Source organism: Enhydra lutris, unplaced genomic scaffold (assembly GCF_002288905.1).
Source record: "Enhydra lutris kenyoni isolate GAN:26980312 unplaced genomic scaffold, ASM228890v2 scaffoldscaffold25, whole genome shotgun sequence".
NCBI lineage: Eukaryota > Metazoa > Chordata > Mammalia > Carnivora > Mustelidae > Enhydra > Enhydra lutris.
In genome coordinates this window covers 6,896,688-6,914,312 of record NW_019154109.1, presented here as the reverse complement: position 1 = coordinate 6,914,312, position 17,625 = coordinate 6,896,688, and the positions used below count along the sequence as shown (strand labels likewise).

The following is a 17,625-nucleotide window of genomic DNA, read 5'->3' as shown; positions in this document are numbered from 1 at the left end:
CACGACCAACCAACACAAACCTGCTGTGTGAAATCATTCATCATGATAATGGCAGAAAACTACTCATTCCTGGGCAACAGGGCACATGTTTTAAACCTGATTACTCTGGGGACGCCTGGGTGATTCAGTTGGTTGGACGACTGCCTTCGGCTCAGGTCATGATCCCGGAGTTCCGGGATCGAGTCCCACATCGGCCTCCCAGCTCCACGGGGAGTCTGCTTCTCCTTCTGACCTTCTCCTCGCTCATGATCTCTCTCACTGCCTCTCTTTCAATAAATAAATAAAAATCTTAAAAAAGAAAAAAACCTGATTGCTCTGGCGCTTCGCTTTAGCCACTTTTAATGATTTCAGGGTTCAACGTGACGTACGATCCTAAAGTATTATGATTAGGGGCGCCTGGGTGGCTCAGTTGGTTGCGCATCCGACTCTCAACATCGGCTCGGATGTTGATCTCAGGGTCATGAGTTCAAGCCTGGCATGGAGCCTACTTGAAAAAAAAAGTATCAAGATTGGTTTTAAACGACAGAACTTGTGCCTCCAAGTCAGCAAAACCCCTTGAAGGGGAGGGGTTTGCCCCAACTCAGCGATGTTACTAATACTAAAAACCTTTCAGAATCCTCTGGAAAGACAGAAGTGCTGTGTTAAGAGCATCCACACAAGTTCGGACCCTACGTGATGGCTAGGGCTATCTGGGACAGGTCCTCTAATCTTTCTGGGTGTTTCCTTGGGTGTAAAATAGCAGTACAACTACTTAGGCACTGCTGTTGTGAAAATTAATTGGGCTAACAATGAAAATGCTCGGCTGAGGACTTGGCATATGCAAGCTCATTAGGTGGGGGATGTTGTTAATCTGACTATCTCATTAGGCTCTGGGCTCGGATCTTTACACTTTAAGGATTGCCCCCTTCGGCCTTTCTCTCTTCCTCTCTTGATGCTCAGCCTGCCTTCCTGCCACATAATCCCTTTATACCTTCGGTGCGGATTTACGGGAAGTGTCCCACCATCTGGCATTGGACATCCCGACTTTGCCCATTTGCAGTGCGTTCAGGCCCGCAGGCCGTGCTAAGCCTCGGTGAGCGCACCTCGCTCTTGTCACTTCCGTGCTCTGGGCTTTTGCACGGGTTCCTTCACTGTGACTGCAGTTCCTCTGTCTCATAAAATTCCAATAAAATCCATCTAAAGAGTTTACACTGATTATCTCCAGGTTGTGGGGCTTGAGGTATTTTGCTACTTTCTTCTTTGGACTTTTATTGCTGAATTATTATAAAGATCAGGTGTCATTTAAAAAAATTTTTGATTAAAAAAAATAACATCGTAAGTGTCACCACCTCTGCGAAGACTTCCCCCTCCGGAATTGGGTTTTGCCCTTCTGGGTCCCCACGGCCACCAGGCTCGATACCTCCAGATTGTTGGGATTAGTTCTTTAAATGCCTGTCTCCTCAAGTAGCCTTTGAACCCCTCTGGGACAGGGACTTTGATTTATTGAATTTCTATGGATGCCTGGGGGGATCAGTCAGTTAGGCATCTGCCTTCCGCTTAGGTCATGATCTCGGGGTCCCGGGATCAGGTCCCACATTGGGCTCTTTACTCGGTGGGGAGTCTGCGTCTCCCTCTCCCTCTCACTCTGTGCGCGTGCTCTCTCTCTCAAATAAAAAAATAAAATGAAATCTTTATTTATTGCGTCTCTGGCATCTGGCCCAGTGCCTGACTGTCAGAACAGTGGTGGTATCTTAGGGGCCTACTGCTGCTGGGAATTTATGACCCTGAGTGTGTAGCAGGGGGAGCTACTGAGAAAGAAATGGCCGTCTGGTATTTTGTCCTGTGTGCTCAGCTGTGAAGGAAAGAGACAAGCCTTGCATGGCCCCTGCTGCCCCTTGTAGGAAGGGCAACGTGGCTCCTGTGTTGGGTCTCCTTTGCCCCAGGAAGAGGTGAATGGTGACTTTTGTATTTCTGGGCCCCCAAATACTGAAGTTGCCCTGTGTGAAAGACAGCCCCAGCCAGGCTTTGCTCTCGAAGGTTTGGGGGCTGAGACAACCCTAGCCCGTGACAGCTGCAGCCTTAAGGGTGGCCGTCCTCTACCTCCTTGCTCACTTGCTTCTGGGCTGGAGGCCTGCTCCAGTCCGGGCAAGTCTGAAACCGAGAACAAAGGCAGCAAATACTTCCCTTTTAAGTTAAAGTTGAGAGAGAGCAGGGTTAGGACAAAAAGATTTGGAAAGTATGAAGGATTTCTCTGCTCCCCGCCCTCACTCTGCCCGAGGCCCTTGAGGAGCAAGGGGAGAATTTGAAAGCAAGGAGTGTGAGCGGTCTCAGGGATCGTTTGAACTCACTTAGGCTGGGCCTTGGTGGAGGAGGTGGGCTGGCATTGCTCACAGGCAAGAGAACCCTTTCCTTAAGGCTGGCGTCCTGAAAGTGGGGCAGACCTCTGCCCCTGGGTCCTTCTGGAGTCTGTGCTTGGCAGCCCCCTCCCTTCCCCCGAGCCCTGGCAGTGGCAGAGCTGCGGAGCTGAGCGAGCTGTGAGGCATGTCCCAATGAGCAGCTATCTTGCTGAGAGCCCCAAGTCTCCCCTTAGCCCCAGGGCTGCGGGCACGCTGCTTCCCCTCAGCCAGCCCACACACGCGGGGAGGCTCTGACCCTGGGGCTCTGAGCAGGAAGGGGGCCTCTCCTCAGCAGCACAGGGGTGGGTGGGCAGTCACAGCAGGGATCAGATGAGGCCCAGCCTACCTCAGAGGAGGCCTGAGGGCAGAGGCCCCAAGCAGGGACGAGCCAACCAGTGTGGCAATAGGAGTGGGAGGCTGGAACAGGAAGAGCACAGGTGGAGAGGGTTTTCTTTGTTCCCTTCTTGCGTGAGTGAGTAGAACGTCATTTCCATCACTTCATTAACCCGGGCATTCCTGAACTCTGGTGACGAGTCATAGATGTGAATTTTCTTGGAACAAGCATTTTCTTTTCACTCTTCTGTGTGTCATAGGACACCAGCGTGACAGGGGGCTCGGATTTACCTGTGTCCTTCAGTATTAAGTTGGGCCCACACGTGTATGGCACTTGGCACTAGTCAAATCTACATTGTCCTTCCGTTTCCCGCAGCCAGCAGCCACACGACAGTCCCTTCAGCCAGAGGGCAGATCACTGCAGTCCGTAGGTTAACACCTTCCAGCTCTTTCCTAATTCATGAAAGCCAACCTTACCGTGGCTTCCAGGCTTGGCCAGGCTCCCAGCTCCCTGCCTGCCCTTCCCTGCTCAGTCACTCCATTCCGACTCCTGTCTCCCCTGTATGTCCTCAAACACATCACGGTCTCCTGCGGCAGGACCTTTGCCCTTGCTGGGCCCTTTGTCTGGAATCTCTTTATTTATCTAGCTCACGTATTTATCTAGCTCACTCTCTGGCTCCCTTCACGTATTTTCACGAATATCTGTTCATCAGAGAGGTCTTCTTTACAGAAGAGCATCTCTTGGGGCACTGGGGGGGCTCAGTCAGTTGAGTGTCTGACTCTTGGTTTCGGCTCAGGTCAGGATCTCCTGGGTTGTGAGATCAAACCCCCTTTCAAGCTCCGCGCTCTGGGACGTCTGCTTGAGATTCTCCCTCTCCCTCTGCCTCTTTCTCTTTCTCTTTAGCACAAATAAAATCATCAAAAGGGCCACCCTCATGCCCCATTCACCCTTTCCCCTTACACTTTCCCTTTCTCCCTGGTCCTTGTCATCATTTGACATGCTACGTGTATACTTCTTTGTCTCTCCTCCATGAGACCAAATTCAAAGAGGGCATGGGCTTTGTTTCGTTCCCTGTTGCATCCCTGGGGCCTACAACAGCGCCTGGCACAGCACATGCTTGTTGAGCGACGAGAGGACCACTATCCAAGGGGAGGAGGTGAGACCATAAATAAACCGACAAGACAGACCCTCCTGCAGATGTTGGTGAGTCGCTAGCTAGTTTGGTGCTAGAGTTTATTGGCTTTAGAGAAGAAGCGGATTTCTTGTGCTTTAAGGACTGTGGAGCAATTTGTCTTCGTTGCAGTTGTAAGTGGCCGACCTGCCTACACATGTCCTGGCATGTGCTTGTGTCCAGGGCACACGTGGTGATGCCACATTCCAGGGGAGATAAAGCAACGAGAGCACAGTGTCACTCAGGAATTCTCCCGTGATTACTGACAGCAATTTGAGACACTAGACTGAGAATGGTAAGAGTGTCCAAGTTGGGGAGACCCTTGGGTCAGGGTCAGGGTTATAACCTAGGTCTTCCAATTGCCAGGCTGGTGCACACCACCATAGCTTAAGGGAGCCGCCTTGCTTCTCCTCTGTGATTCTGTGCCATTCCACTGCATGAGATCTCTGCATCTCCGGACCACTGCTCTCTTTCCATCAAATTCCGAAGGTGAATCAGCTAGATGGCCATCTTAGCAGGATGGATGGACGCCAATCACTAAGTTTGACTCTACTGTGTTCATGCTTACATGGGTGATTATAATGGGAAACCATCAAGACAGGATCCAAATAAGGATTGCTCGTGTATCTAATCCCACAAGTCTTGCTGTTATGGTGTCACCCGCGTTTGGATCATTTCGGAGCCGGTGGGGACCTCAGAGAAGACCCGTTCACAGTAACTTTAAGGCATTTTTTTTTTCAACGCTATCGCTGACCTATAGGCTAAATATGATTTTTAAATTTTATTTATTTTTTTAAAGATTTTATCTATTTATTTGACAGACAGAGATCACAAGTAGGCAGAGAGGCAGGCAGAGAGAGAGGAGGAAGCAGGCTCCCCACCGAGCAGAGAGCCCGATGCGGGGCTCGATCCCAGGACCCTGGGATCATGACCTGAGCCAAAGGCAGAGGCTTTAACCCACTGAGCCACCCAGGCGCCCCTAAATATGATTTTTTTAAAGCTATTTTTGTTGAACACCTGTGGGCTCTGAATCATCTCTAAAGAATGTCTTTCGGATCTTCAAAGTGTAATCTGAAAATCACTGATGTGCTTCACCTGTCTCCTTGTCCAGATGGAAAATCAAGCCACTCAAGAGGCACAGTTGGGGATGCGGGTCTCCTGCCCCCTGGGCATCTTACTCTACCTTCCAGACTTCTCTGTTTCAGAACCTCTGCCACGGGGTGAGCAGCAAAGATTCGAACCCCTTCTCTCTCCTACTCGATCAGCAGCAGTTTCAGTTCCTAAGGTTAGGTAGGGAAGATGCGGGGATTCTTGACTCACACGAAAGTTTCTGGATTACCACAGGAGTATTTGTTCTCCCTCTTAAGGGAGCTGAAGGCCATTGCTAGGCTCTGACCCTGACGTCCTCAGCTTCACTTCCTCTTTCCAGTAAGCTCTCATGTGTACTTACTTTCAGGAAGGCCAACCCATGGGCATCTGGAGTTCTAAAACACGCCTCACAGTCCTTCAACATGGGGTTACTGGGCCCGGTATGATGCCAAAAACCCCTATAAGCTGACCGACAGTGCTGTGTCTGGAGGGTGCTCCCTGAGGCCTCTTATTACAGGAGACACAGGAGAAACTGAGTTTGGATGAGCCTGAACGCAGGGGCCAGGTCTATCCAAGGGCAGAGGTGGAGGCACCCACCTTGGAGTGTGACGCCTCCAGTGACTCAGATGGTTCTGGTCACTCCCCTGGCTCAGACGTCCTGAGCAGAAGCCAAGCTTCCAATGGTCGTTTGGCTTTTCTAGGAGGCGGGTCGCATTGTCAGGGTGAAGCGGCATTCTTGTTTTGCCACTAGCCTCTGAGGGGATGGCGGAGGGAGGTCATTCCAAAGGGACTGCTCCCTTCTATGTGTGCGGCTTCTGAGGACAGGAAAGTATTCTCTGACACAAGTTTGGGAGAGGTGAAGATGTAGGATTCGTTCCGCGTCAGGATATGGCCAAGCCCAGAAGGCACGCCCTCTCAAAGCTAAAAGAGAGCAGTCTAGGGATCCAGCAGCCTGTTATCTCTCATGGCTTGGGTTCATGTTGGGGACAACTGAGTGTTCATGACACCACCAACATGGCAACATGTTTACAGGTTTTATTTATAACAGGGTTTCCCAAGTATTTGCTGGTAGAGGCTGTGCCATTTCTACCTTCCTTCCTGCTTAGTGACATGAAGGCTATGCCCTAACAGACCCAGGTTGGGGGCTGATCACCAGCTCGTCGGTATCCAATGACCTTTGGATGGGCCACCGAGTAAGTCAGCAGGGAGTTGCCTGGTTGTGTGAACACTTGGGAGGGAATCAGTGAGTCTTGGTGGAGAGCTTCAGACAAACCCAGTGACCGCAGGGAGAGGATATGGTGGCTCAGGAAGGTTTGCAAACCGTTATTACAGATGGAGGGCAGGGCAATTATGCTTTTCTAGAATTGGGGGTGGGGAAAGAGACAGAAGAAAAGAGCATGTGCTATTCTGGGCCATCGCTCAGGCCAAGGAACTGAGCTGGCTCTAGATGCCATTAAAATAATACCTGACGATCCACTGGTCTTGGCCAGGGAGCTACTCTGAAGCTTTCTCCACGTCTCACCATGCACTGGGGTTAGGAGGCATAGACATTTAAGATTCAGTTTGGTCTCTTAGAGAGGCACAGATCCTAGGTCCAACCAAGACAGGGTGAGAGCAAGGGGCAATCCAGGCCCAAGCTTTAGAAAGGACTCTAGCTCTGTGTGTGTGTGTGTGTGTGTGTGTGTGTGTGTGAGAGAGAGAGAGAGAGAGAGAGTGTGTGTCTGCCTGCCTGTGTGCTTTGCACCCCTTTCTTCTAGCAAGGGTAATTGAGAGGGAAACTATAATGGGAAAAAGAGACTAGTTCTGTTTTGTGAATGACTTCTGTTATCAAACAAGACCTATCCCCCTGTTGTGTATTATTCATTTTTTCTCCCCTGGCCTGTTTTAAAGAAAGGAAGTAGGCAGTGTGCCTGTGCCCCTGGAGTGCGAGCTGGGGCAGGCAGGAGATGTGGGGATGAGAATTCATACTCCAGAAGCTTTTCCCTCCAGGGCTGGCTCCGCCTTCAGAAGCAGCCTGTTCAAACAGCCAGCAGAGTTTGGGCTGTCTTTCTCTGTCATACTTTTCCTAGCAGACCATGGGGAGCCCACAAAGTCCTTTCCTCCCTTTGATGTGTTCAGAGAGGGCAGGGAACTTGATGGAGCGCTGGGATGAAAGGTACAGGGGAGTTCTGAGTTCTGAGATACGAAAGTTCAGAACCCAAATGACCTGCCAGGAAGCTGTTTTGGCCTGAACCTGGGGCCTCATGGGTCGGTGAATGGAACAATTAACAGAATGGGACAGAACAAAAACTTGGGCGAAAAGAGGGACAGGAGAGCCCCAGAGGCAAGATAGGAAAAAACGGTGCTAGTATCAGAGGAATGAATTGGTCCAGAATGTATTTCATTAACAAAACCCAAACAAACAAAAAAAAGGGCAAAGAGGATAAGAAAGGACTGTCATCCTTCCAGGTTCACCCTTCTCAAAAGCTCCAGCTTCAGGTGCCCCAACTATGGATTCCGCCCAAAGCAAGCTGAGCCAAGCTTGTCCTGCCAGTGCGTAGCCCTGGCAAGCGGGACCACAAGGGGCCAGAGGGCCGTGTTGGCGGGGGAAGCGTGGAAGGGGCCAGTGACAAGCTGAGTGCCGGGCTTGCATGGTCAGGGGTCTCGATGCGGCTGTGGCGGGTCCCTTCTCAAACTCCAACAGACCCCCCCAGTGACATCACCCACGAGTGGAGACACACTGAGGACAGCACAGGTACTGGTGGGCACAGGTTTTTATTCTCGGTGCACAGCAGTACTGGTTTCTGCTCATCAGCAACAAGCTTTATTGGTTCCAAAAAAAAAAAAAAAAGATTATCCCTTTTTATCCCGTCTTTTCAAACTCCTCTTCTTCCCGTCTCAGTGGACAACATATTTAAATTTCAGATTTGCCAGTTTACAGCATTTCCCCCCCACTAAGAACCATATAAATACATGCAAAACATTGTACAGAGAGCTTAAATAATAACCGAATGCAAACACCGTTAAGCCAAAGGCAGATCATGGCAACACACGCTGGGGTACACATTGCTTGGATGTCACTGTGTTTGCTTTATGTCATGCAGACCACAACCGTCAATCTTTTGTTTTCCTTTTTTGTACAAAAATACCAGTGCTTGTTATACTCGTTACTGGGGGATAAAAAGAAGAAGAAGAAACTCGAAATTCCTATCTGCGTGCTGATTTGAAAAGCACAACGTAGATAGATTTTGTTGGCACGTACGTCCGGCATATTCACATATGGCATATATACAGATGGGGAGCAAACACGAACCAAAGGCCAATTCGGTCACTGGGGGCTCCCTTCCCTCCGTCTCTCCTCATCAAGAGGAAAGGGGACAGCAGGCCTGACAGCAGGGCCGGGCAGGCGAGGCACTGGCACTGAGCTACATGGAAGGGCATCTGGTCTATTCTGAGGGAAAGGCTGGAATGGCTTCAGAATAGCAGGCGTTGACACGTGCCTCGTCCCCGCTGCTGCGGTGGGTGGTCCCTAGATGTGGGAAGTGAGGACGCGTGCACTTTGTGATGGTATCACGGGCTGCTGAGAGCGATCACCAGGCCAAGGAAGCAGGACAGGAAGGAGGTGAGGCATTTCGAGGCTGCATGCGGACTTGCCGCACCTTCCCGGGTTTTCGGCAGTGAGGTAATCGCGCAGATACCACTGTACAGACTCTCCCCTCTGAAGCTCGAGTGGAAGAATCCCAGACCCTACAGAACCCACGGGTGTCAGAAGGATCATGAGGTGGTCTCGCTGACACCTTTGGGGATGGGGAGTCATCATTTCAGAGGGCAGAGGGTACCTCTGGGAAGGACCTAGCCCCGAGATGGTCACCGCGGGTTAGAACCAGCCTTTGTGACTTCCACTTAGAACTCTCTCCCCCATCTCACAGATCGCACACAACCTTTCTAGGGGAGGGGAAGTCCCAAATCGGAGCCTTGCACAAAAACTCACTAATGGAAAACTCCTGGGGCAAAGAACCCATAAAACATGGGTGAAGGAACCCATGTTCCTGGGTGAATGCAAACACCCAATCAGAGCATCCTTGCAGCCCGAGAGATATTCACGCCTTGGGTACCACTCTGCCAGTTACTCACCAAAAGAAACACATCCGGGCAAGGCCCCTGACCCTGATCGCTGGTTACTAAAAAGCCTGGCACCCATCTTTATGGCAGTGGGGGTGGGGGGGATCATACACTCATTTCTCGCTGGCTGCTTTCCTTTCCATCCACAGTCCACTGCCCGCTTTCCTAGGTTTCTCTAGGAGAATTATCTCACCTTCTCCCCATCCGACCCTTTTCAGATCGAAAGCACCATATGGGCGGAAAGCTTTATTAACTTCGCCATATTTACTCACTGCCAGTTGGATCACTAAAACCGAATAGAAAAAAAACTTATATAAAAAACATATGCACATAAACACTTAAACTTACTCAATTCCATATCAACAAAATTTATATTAAAAAAGTCTAGAACCCAACACATTTTCCCCCCACTAAGTATAAAGATGGCTGTTTGGAGAAAGGAAGTATGGTGCGTTGGTTTTAAAACCAGTCGCAAATATACGAAGTCGCCTGTCATGTCAAATAGCTGGTTTTGTGCTCCTTCCACAGGGTAACACGACAGCACTTTACATCAAATCCTTTAAACAAAATACGTATGGCTGACTCGAAAATATCCATTTCTGAGCTAAAGAAAACTATATATTTTTGCATCATATTCTCTATTTTCTCTCCTACCATGGAAACTAGAAGACACACAAAAGCCATTGACTTTAAACAAGTAGACACAAGCCTTCAAGAGTAACCTGTCAGGCACCATGAGAGTCTTTTGGGAGCAGGAATGGTACGATAGCCTCCGAAGTTTGTTATTGGCTTGTTTTCAAAACTGATCTGAGGTAAGAAAAGACTTGACAGAACGAAATCTCCCAAAGTACTTAATAAATATGTGTATACCTAACACCTCCGGTGAGCTGTTTTACTCCCACATGAGGATTTAAGACAGAGAAAAGATTGCTGAAGCATGTGACCTTTACAAAACCCAAATCAAATCTGGCGGGTTGCGCAGTAATGGGGTTGGGCAGGGGGTATTGGTTCTTTGCTCTTCCTACCTCAGACAGCCCGGGTGGAAGGGGTGAGGGAAGAGGGATCCCAAAGAGAAGGCCGGAGAGCATGGGTTCAGGCCGCCTTACTCTCACAAGTGGAAATTTGGCAGTTCACAAGAGCCTCAAGCCCCATCCCCCCACTCCCATCATTTCTTTCATGGGAATTGGTAGACATGAGTTCACAGACCCCTGCACAGAAGAGCTAACGTCAACATCAGCAGGGATAAAAATGGAGCTCCCGCAAACGTGGTTCCACCTTGTCCCATTAAGGAACATTTTAAAAAGTCTCCTAGTGAGGTCCCCAGCTCCGGAGAGGCAGGTGGGAAGGGGATGCTTTGGGCAGTGTTCAGGGAAAGAAGGCACAGGGCTTAATTGTGTAGCAGTCGAGCACATTCTAGAGAGGGCCTTGAGTGGGGCATGTGGGAAAAAGGAAGAGAGGAAGGAGAACTTTTCAGGGTGGGTCTTTTGCTCTTTAAGTCAGCAAAATGTCACTGGAGCCCACTTGGGATGCATATTTTTAAAAGCAGAACATGTAAGAAAGGCTGGGGCCTGTTGAGAGACTGGATGGGTTAGAGGCCACGACAGAGCAGAATGACAAAGCTGAGGGGTGTGTCAAAGCTGGTACTTGGGCACCTAAGCTCAAGGTGTCTGGTTTCTCAGAGGAAGGTTTCTCAGAACCTGCTAGTATGGCCCTCTGGCCTCTCCCAAGGCTTCTCAGTACTCAGTCCCCTAACAAGCAGGTCCTGTCCTAGAAGAGCCTTGACAGAAGGCTTTGAAAGTAGTAGTGGTCAACCCAGGGAGGATGGCAGAAGAGTTGGCTTTGATGGTCTGTGTTGTCCTGGACCTGCCTGCTGCTGGTCCTCAGGATCCCAGGCTAGTATGGAGGCAGGGCCTTTCTCAATCCATTCTTTTGCCACCACTTTAAGAATAGGAGGAAGCTCGGGCTTACAGTCAAAACTATATAATGAGCCTATGCAAGCTTCATGGTCAAGGCTCATCTCCCTAGCACTTAGGAAGGACACACACCTGACAAGACGGCAGTTCGGAAGTGGAAGGTAACCTGACAACCACAGAAACACATTCTTACCAGCTCTCAATTGCTTCAAGGGGATCCCATTAGCAAAGCAACCTCCCTGCCTCTAGGACTAAGCCAAGGATTCCACTGGGGCCCGAAGGGAGAATAGCCAAAGATGACCCAATTCAGCCATGTCCACTCCACTTTCCTAATCATCACAACTTAAAAAGAAAAAAAAGAAAAAAAGTAAAAAAAAAAAAAAAAAAAAAAAAAAAAGAAAGAGTGAAGGTAGGGCACACAGTGGTCACAAAAGACCAAAAGAACCTTAGGCAGGTTTGACTAGAAAGGCAGAAAGAGCTAGAGGGCTTTAGGGGCAAGTTTTGAAAATGGGAAAGTCATTTTAAAAACACTTGCTCTATAGGCTGATTCTATACATTCCATTCCTGCCTCTACACATTTCATTTGGGAATGTTTGTCTCTTGGAACCCTCGACTTAGCTTATAAATGGCACAGACTCGTAGGGTAAAATCCCAAAGTCAGGAGATGGTGACACACATATGCATACTGGGGAGAGTCTGGGTTGGGGGAGACACCGAGAGAACTGTCATCATTTTTTTAAAAATGACAGCGGACACACCCAGGGAGTAGACCCTACTCTTCGCTACATGCCTGGGGTTTGACTGGGTCCTGCTACAAACCCCAACTCAAGTTGAAGTTGAAATCCTCAGAGGTCTGTGCTCCGGCCTCTTCATGGTCAGGTGGGGGTTCACACATACTTGGGAACAGCTGACATGACAGTGAAAAGTCCCATCGTCACCTCACAGATGGGACAGATGAAAAAGGACACGGGTAAAGCGGGGATGGGAGCCAGAGGACGAAGTTCAAACGGACGTCTCCAGGCTGTGCTGAGGGCCGTCCGAGTGGGAGGCGACAATTTGCACTTGACTGCTGTCCACTGCGTTGTTGTTTTTGTTGGCGTATGGCGTGACCTCACCGTCCAACAGGAGCGCCCTAGTCCCGGACGTAGGATTGTCAAGATTTTCCTCCTCATGCTCATCCAGGAGCGGTGTTCGTGGCACTTCCTCATCTATGGCGAATTCAGGGTGGGTCATGAAGTTGTGGATGGAGTTTTGGTTCTTGGGTTTCTGAATGCTTTCGTGGAGGGAACTATGGAACGCTTTGACCACTTTGATCTATACGGGGGTTGGGGGGGAAGGAAAAGGGGGATGAGAAAACACGAAGGTGAGAATTGGCTAGGACAACAAGGAACTGGTGGCTTGAGGAGAGAAACAAAACCCCAACTACAAAACACTACGGCTCAGCAACCAAAAACCAAACACATGAGAAGAGATTAGGGAACACGAGGAACGTCAACTTTCAAGCATGGGTGTGGCGTAGGGTGAGTAATGGCAAACAGCTGAATATTTCAAAGCTGCATTTAAAAAAAAAAAAAGGAAAAGAAAATGTAGAAAACCCAAAGCAAAGTTAGCATTCCCAAACAATCCATTCTTCAAACGAAACAGAAAACAAGGATTCATTAGTTCTTTTGGATGAGGGCAAGGACGTGGAACCAGGTGCAAATTAACAGCCGAACTTAAAAGATGATTCAGACACGTGGCTTTCTGTGTCGAGGCCAAACATTTCGTGAACGTGGGATGGAAAAACTGCACACGAGTTATCTCTTTAAAACCCTTAGCGAGTCAAACGCATACCGGTCCATACATAAGACGCTTCAGGCGATAAGTGGCTATGGATACCGTGCAGCGAGGCAGACAAAACACTCATCATTTGTGCCAGCAGCATGCAAAAAATTATAGTCTCTGGTTTAACCATTGCTCTTTCGGTCAGGAAACATGCATATATTTCCATCCCACAACCTCTGCCATGTCCCCTTCCCCCCAAGAGAGCAGAACTCTGCCCCTCCCAGCCCTCCCCTGGCAGATGCGGCTAAACCACGGGTACGAGAAGATGCCTTCCTCCTGACTGCGGAGAGAAGAGCTGGCTGTCACGGTTCAAGTGCACGTCCATGCCTCTGGGGCACTGCACGTGTGCCTGGCCTGCAGCTTTCTGAAGCTGTTGCTACATCGGGAAGGGGAGCATGACCTTACGTGGAGCAGGGAAGGGACGGGACCAGGAGAGAAACCACCCGGTCGGAGGCTGTGCTACAGCTTTTCTGAGGAGGTGGATGGAGAATGGAGGAATGGAAATACCACGTGGCTTCAGTGGGCAGAGGGAAACGCACGGCCCTGTACGAGTCGAAGTCTCTTCTTACCGCACAAAAAAAGGGAAGGGATTCAGTCAATTGGGGGAAAAGGAAAAAAATTAAGAGCAACTGATTGCCGTGGCCAGCCTTTGCCTCCTCCACGGGCACCAGCTCCTTTGGCACCCTGCTTTTCTGAATGGTAGGCCTCTCTGAAGTCTGGTTTAGAACCTGGGTTGGCAGAACGGGTCGGGGCCGTAGGCTGGATGCCGAGATGTTGGAGAGAGAGGCCAGGGGGGAAGGAAGGTGGCTGGAGGACAGTGTTAGTCATGGGGAGGTGGCTGATCTAGTCTTGTCCAAAAATTCTTCCCTCAGGAAAGAAATGAGGCTGATGCAGGAGAGACGGCTGTGGTAGGAGGGGGCAAAGGGGGGAATGCTGAATGTTGGCCTGGGGCCCCTCTTCCGTGCCTCTGCTGTTTTAGCAAAGAATATGTCCCTGGAGAAGAGGCAAGAATGTGCAGACAGTAGAGGCAGAGAGAGTCAGGCAATGCTTTCTATCACTGGATAGAGTCTCCAAAACCAATACCCAAAGAGGACTTAATGAAGTCGTGTCTTTGCTGGCTGAGGCTTTCCTTATCTCGCCTCACTCCACGACAGCCTGGCAGACCCACCCAGGATGAACTGCCCAGAGCTTAGAAGGCAAGGGATTGGGGGACCTTTGGCGCAGGTCATGATCTCAGGGTCCTGGGATCGAGCCCCTCATCGGGCTCTCTGCTCAGCAGGGAGCCTGCTTCTCTTCCTCTCTCTCTGCCTGCCTCCCTACCTACTTGTGATCTCTGTCTGTCAAATAAATAAATAAAATCTTTAAAAAGAAGGCAAGGGACTCTCTGGCACTCAGTAGAATTGGCTCCATGCTTCAGCCATGAGGAAGCAAGGGACCTGGGCGCACATGTGCCCTGTGGAACAGAAAGTAAGGACCTATGTTTCCATCCTTCTGTGATTGCTGTCGACCATCTGATGGGTGAGTTTTACCTGTCATGTTCTCTTTGCTCCAGACCTGGGTGAGATCAGATGGAGCAGAGGCTCCGTCTGGTCTTCCGGAGGCGCGAAGCTTTCACCAATATCCGTCAAATCTGAGAGCAAGGCACCTTGGATGAAGTCAGCCCAAACCCAGTGCTTTCTCCCTGGTTAATAGGTGGGTTCAAAGTCATACCAGCCCCTGTAGGAGGGATGACAGAGCCCACACTTTGGACCCGCTCCTGCAATTTCCGAGTTTTTAACAAGTGCTGGAGAAGAAAAGGTACCTTTATCCCACCAGCTGGTTATCTTCAATATCAGTGATTTTCAAACTTCTTGCTTCTATTTTTTTTTTTTTTTGAAGCAACTGAGTACTTAATGAAAATAATTGTATGTGAAGTCCAGTAGAGAAAACAGATTCTTAAAAATTGGGGTTAGGGTCAGGGTCTGGAGCCCTGTTTTCTGGCTTTTCCTCTCACCTGTTGGGGTGATCAATAACACTGTTACAGGCAAACAATAAGGGAGATGAAAGTGAATAGGAATGGGTGGATGGAAAAAATAGGGAAAATGTCTTCTTTGGGGGGCAAGGAACAGTCATCTGGCTAGACTGCAGGGCTTCTAGAATCTAAAGGGAAAGCAGCATCCTGCAAGGGAAGGTCAAAGGAAGAGGAGTCAGGGAGCTGGCGGCCCATCTAGTGGCCTGGTGGTGGAGAGAAGGGTGAGGGGTGGAAGGCTCGGGGCTGTCACAATGCTGCTCACCTCCAACACGGCCTCAGAGAACACGTAACACATGCTGATGATCACACAGGTACATGCCCATCGATCCACCCCAAGCAAAGGGGGCAACCTGCTTCCCTAAGGCCTGGTGCGTGAATGGGATATGGGGAACAGGACATGGCTAGCAGGTGCTGGGAAAGCTGTAGGCACTCTCCACTCAGCCAGCCAGCCTTTCCTTCCCCAGTTATTGTCCCTCCAAACCTCCGGGAAGTGGCTCTTCTGGGGCCCCTGCCTACAGGAAGAAGTGGCTAAGTGAAGGGCAAGTCTTTCTCCGGTCTCAGGAGTCCCAGTGAGGTCGGACTTTCAATCAGGCATGAAGGTTAGAAGCACTCCCTGGAGCCCAGTGAATGGGCAGATGAAGACTCCCTTTCTCCAGCTAGATTCTAGAGTCTTCTGTTCTCTTTTCGGAAACCAGGGGAAGAGAAGGGATTAGAGATTTCCTAGAGAGGGAAATCTTCAAGATTTATTTATTGAAGTTTAGACAAATAACTGAATTCACTTGGGAGATCTGGAATGGGGGCTGGGGTCCTGAAATGCGTGACTGTTTCTTCTAGGATGTCTAGGTAAGGAGGAGGAGCTGGAGAGAGAGCAGGTGTGGCTGTTGTCCTCTGACCGAATTTCTGCCTTTGAGGGTCAGTGGCTTACCCTCTACTGGCAATTCCATAAGAGCCCAATGGGCTCTGTCTTCTGCTTAGTGTCTTTCCACCTTCAAATTGCTGGGACGGCTGACACTAGCCCTTCTTCACAGAAAGGCATGATTAAAAAAGAACAGGCACTAGTTAGAAGGACAGGGAAAAGCTAAAAGAAAAAGAGAAGTAAGAGAGGCATACGGAAGAACTAGAGGGAGAAGCTCTTAGATATTTGCAGGGTAAGACTTACTCAGTTCTTTGACCGCTTTTGGGCCTAAAGAAATATGTGTTTATAGAAAACCCATCCCTCATACCTCACACCAGAACACTTTTACATTTGGCCACAAAGACAACAAATAACTGGTCTCTGGTCAGCCTGTTTAGCTCCCAATCACGTGAACCACGGACAATGCACCTGTTCTTTCTTTAGTGCACCCCCCTTCAGGGGTTTTGGGGGCTTTGGGGGGGGAATAGGTTGAAAGTGGGGGAAGAGATAAATAAAATCGTCAAATATCTGAAGCTCACAATAGACTTAATACACAGAGACTTCTTCCCCACCAAATACCATAATAGCACTATCAGCAAAGAGCCTTCTCTCCTCTCCGTGTCCCATTTGGGGAAGGTAAAATGACCCGGAATAGGAAGGCATGCAAGAATCCCACCATCTACTGACGGGAACTCCAGATCTTAGGTCAAACACTGACAGCATTCCAGCAGATAGGCTGGCTGAGAAAGGGGCTCCTGAAACTTTAAGAGCAAAATAAGGCGTGAAGGGCTGGCTATGGGTGAGACAATCGAACTAGAGGAAAAGGGGAGGCAAAAAAACCCAAACCAAAATAAAAGTTGCTCTTCAGAAATTCCTAAAAAGAAAAAAGCTGGAGTGAGGAAAAGTAAGTTATTTGGACCTTTGCGGATACATTTGTCCTGCGCAGATGTGAACACATTGATTCTTAAGCCAGAGCTTGGTTTGACGTCCCTGAAAAGTGAAACCTCGGGGACACCCAGCCCTGTGCATGTGAACTGAACACCTTCTCTTCCTCACACTCAGCTACAGCTTCTACGCCAATACTGTCAGCTCACAACAGAGCGGTAGCCCGGAAGGACTGTTATTATCGACCAAGTTCAATGTTGGCTCAGTGATGAGGGATCTCCTGGTAGAAGAACCCATGGGAAGGATAGTTCTTTTCGTACTCTCTTTCAGGAGGTCTGACACTTGCCCCCTTCCCCGCCCCATGAAGAGAGGGCAGGGCTTTCCCTGGCCTAACCCCACCTCTAACCTCAGGAGATCAAGTTCAGACTCAAAGGAGCAGGAGGAGAGGAGAGGAACACCAACATACCCAAACAAAGCAAAACCAACCAATAAACCAACCACTCAAAGTAAAGCCAAACAAACAAACAAACAAAACTCAAGGAAGAAACAAGCAATGCAGAGGAACGTTCAGAAAACAGGATTATTGTCTTTGAAATGGTTATGGTTTAATAGTTTCTCAACATAATAAAATAAAATATAAGGGCACACAGCCTGGTTTGGGAGTGGGATTTCAGTCCCATCTTTCTTCTCTTAAGTCAGAGATCAAAGGGAAAAACCAAAAAGAAAAGATAACCACGGTTGGTTAAAGTGGATGCCACGTGCTCTCTTGTGGTCATTTTAGCAAATCATGCATCATAATAGACTCTCACTCACTGCCCAGAGTAGGAGATGAGACAGCAGCAGGAACAGAAGTGGTGGGGGGAGATGTGACTGGCGCCACTGTTACATAGGATGAGCTAGGAACATGTCTAACGTCAAGGTGCTGCCCCATGTTCTGTCGCTTTAGGACTCCCTTAAAAGAGGCTCCCGTCTGGAATGTGTTAATTACGTCGATCTGCAAAGAATCAGAGAGTGAGACAGCTTTGCT

At 49.3% G+C, this 17,625-nt stretch overlaps 1 protein-coding gene across 3 annotated transcripts in view; it reads right to left on the bottom strand.

The window, feature by feature from the left end:
• Positions 1-11,361: 11,361 nt before the first annotated feature.
• Positions 11,362-17,625, bottom strand: part of LOC111151183 (ATPase plasma membrane Ca2+ transporting 4) — a 92,977-nt gene continuing 86,713 nt past the window's right edge. Inside the window, exons 21-22 of one of the 3 annotated variants that reach the window (XM_022508985.1) lie at positions 17,512-17,592; positions 11,362-12,297 (exon numbers count right to left, since the gene is read on the bottom strand). In XM_022508985.1, the coding sequence (XP_022364693.1) occupies positions 11,986-12,297; positions 17,512-17,592 (393 nt within the window). In that variant the 3' untranslated portion in view covers positions 11,362-11,985. The remainder of the gene's footprint in view (positions 12,298-17,511; positions 17,593-17,625) is intronic. The other 2 variants (XM_022508987.1, XM_022508986.1) reach the window with 2 other exon arrangements.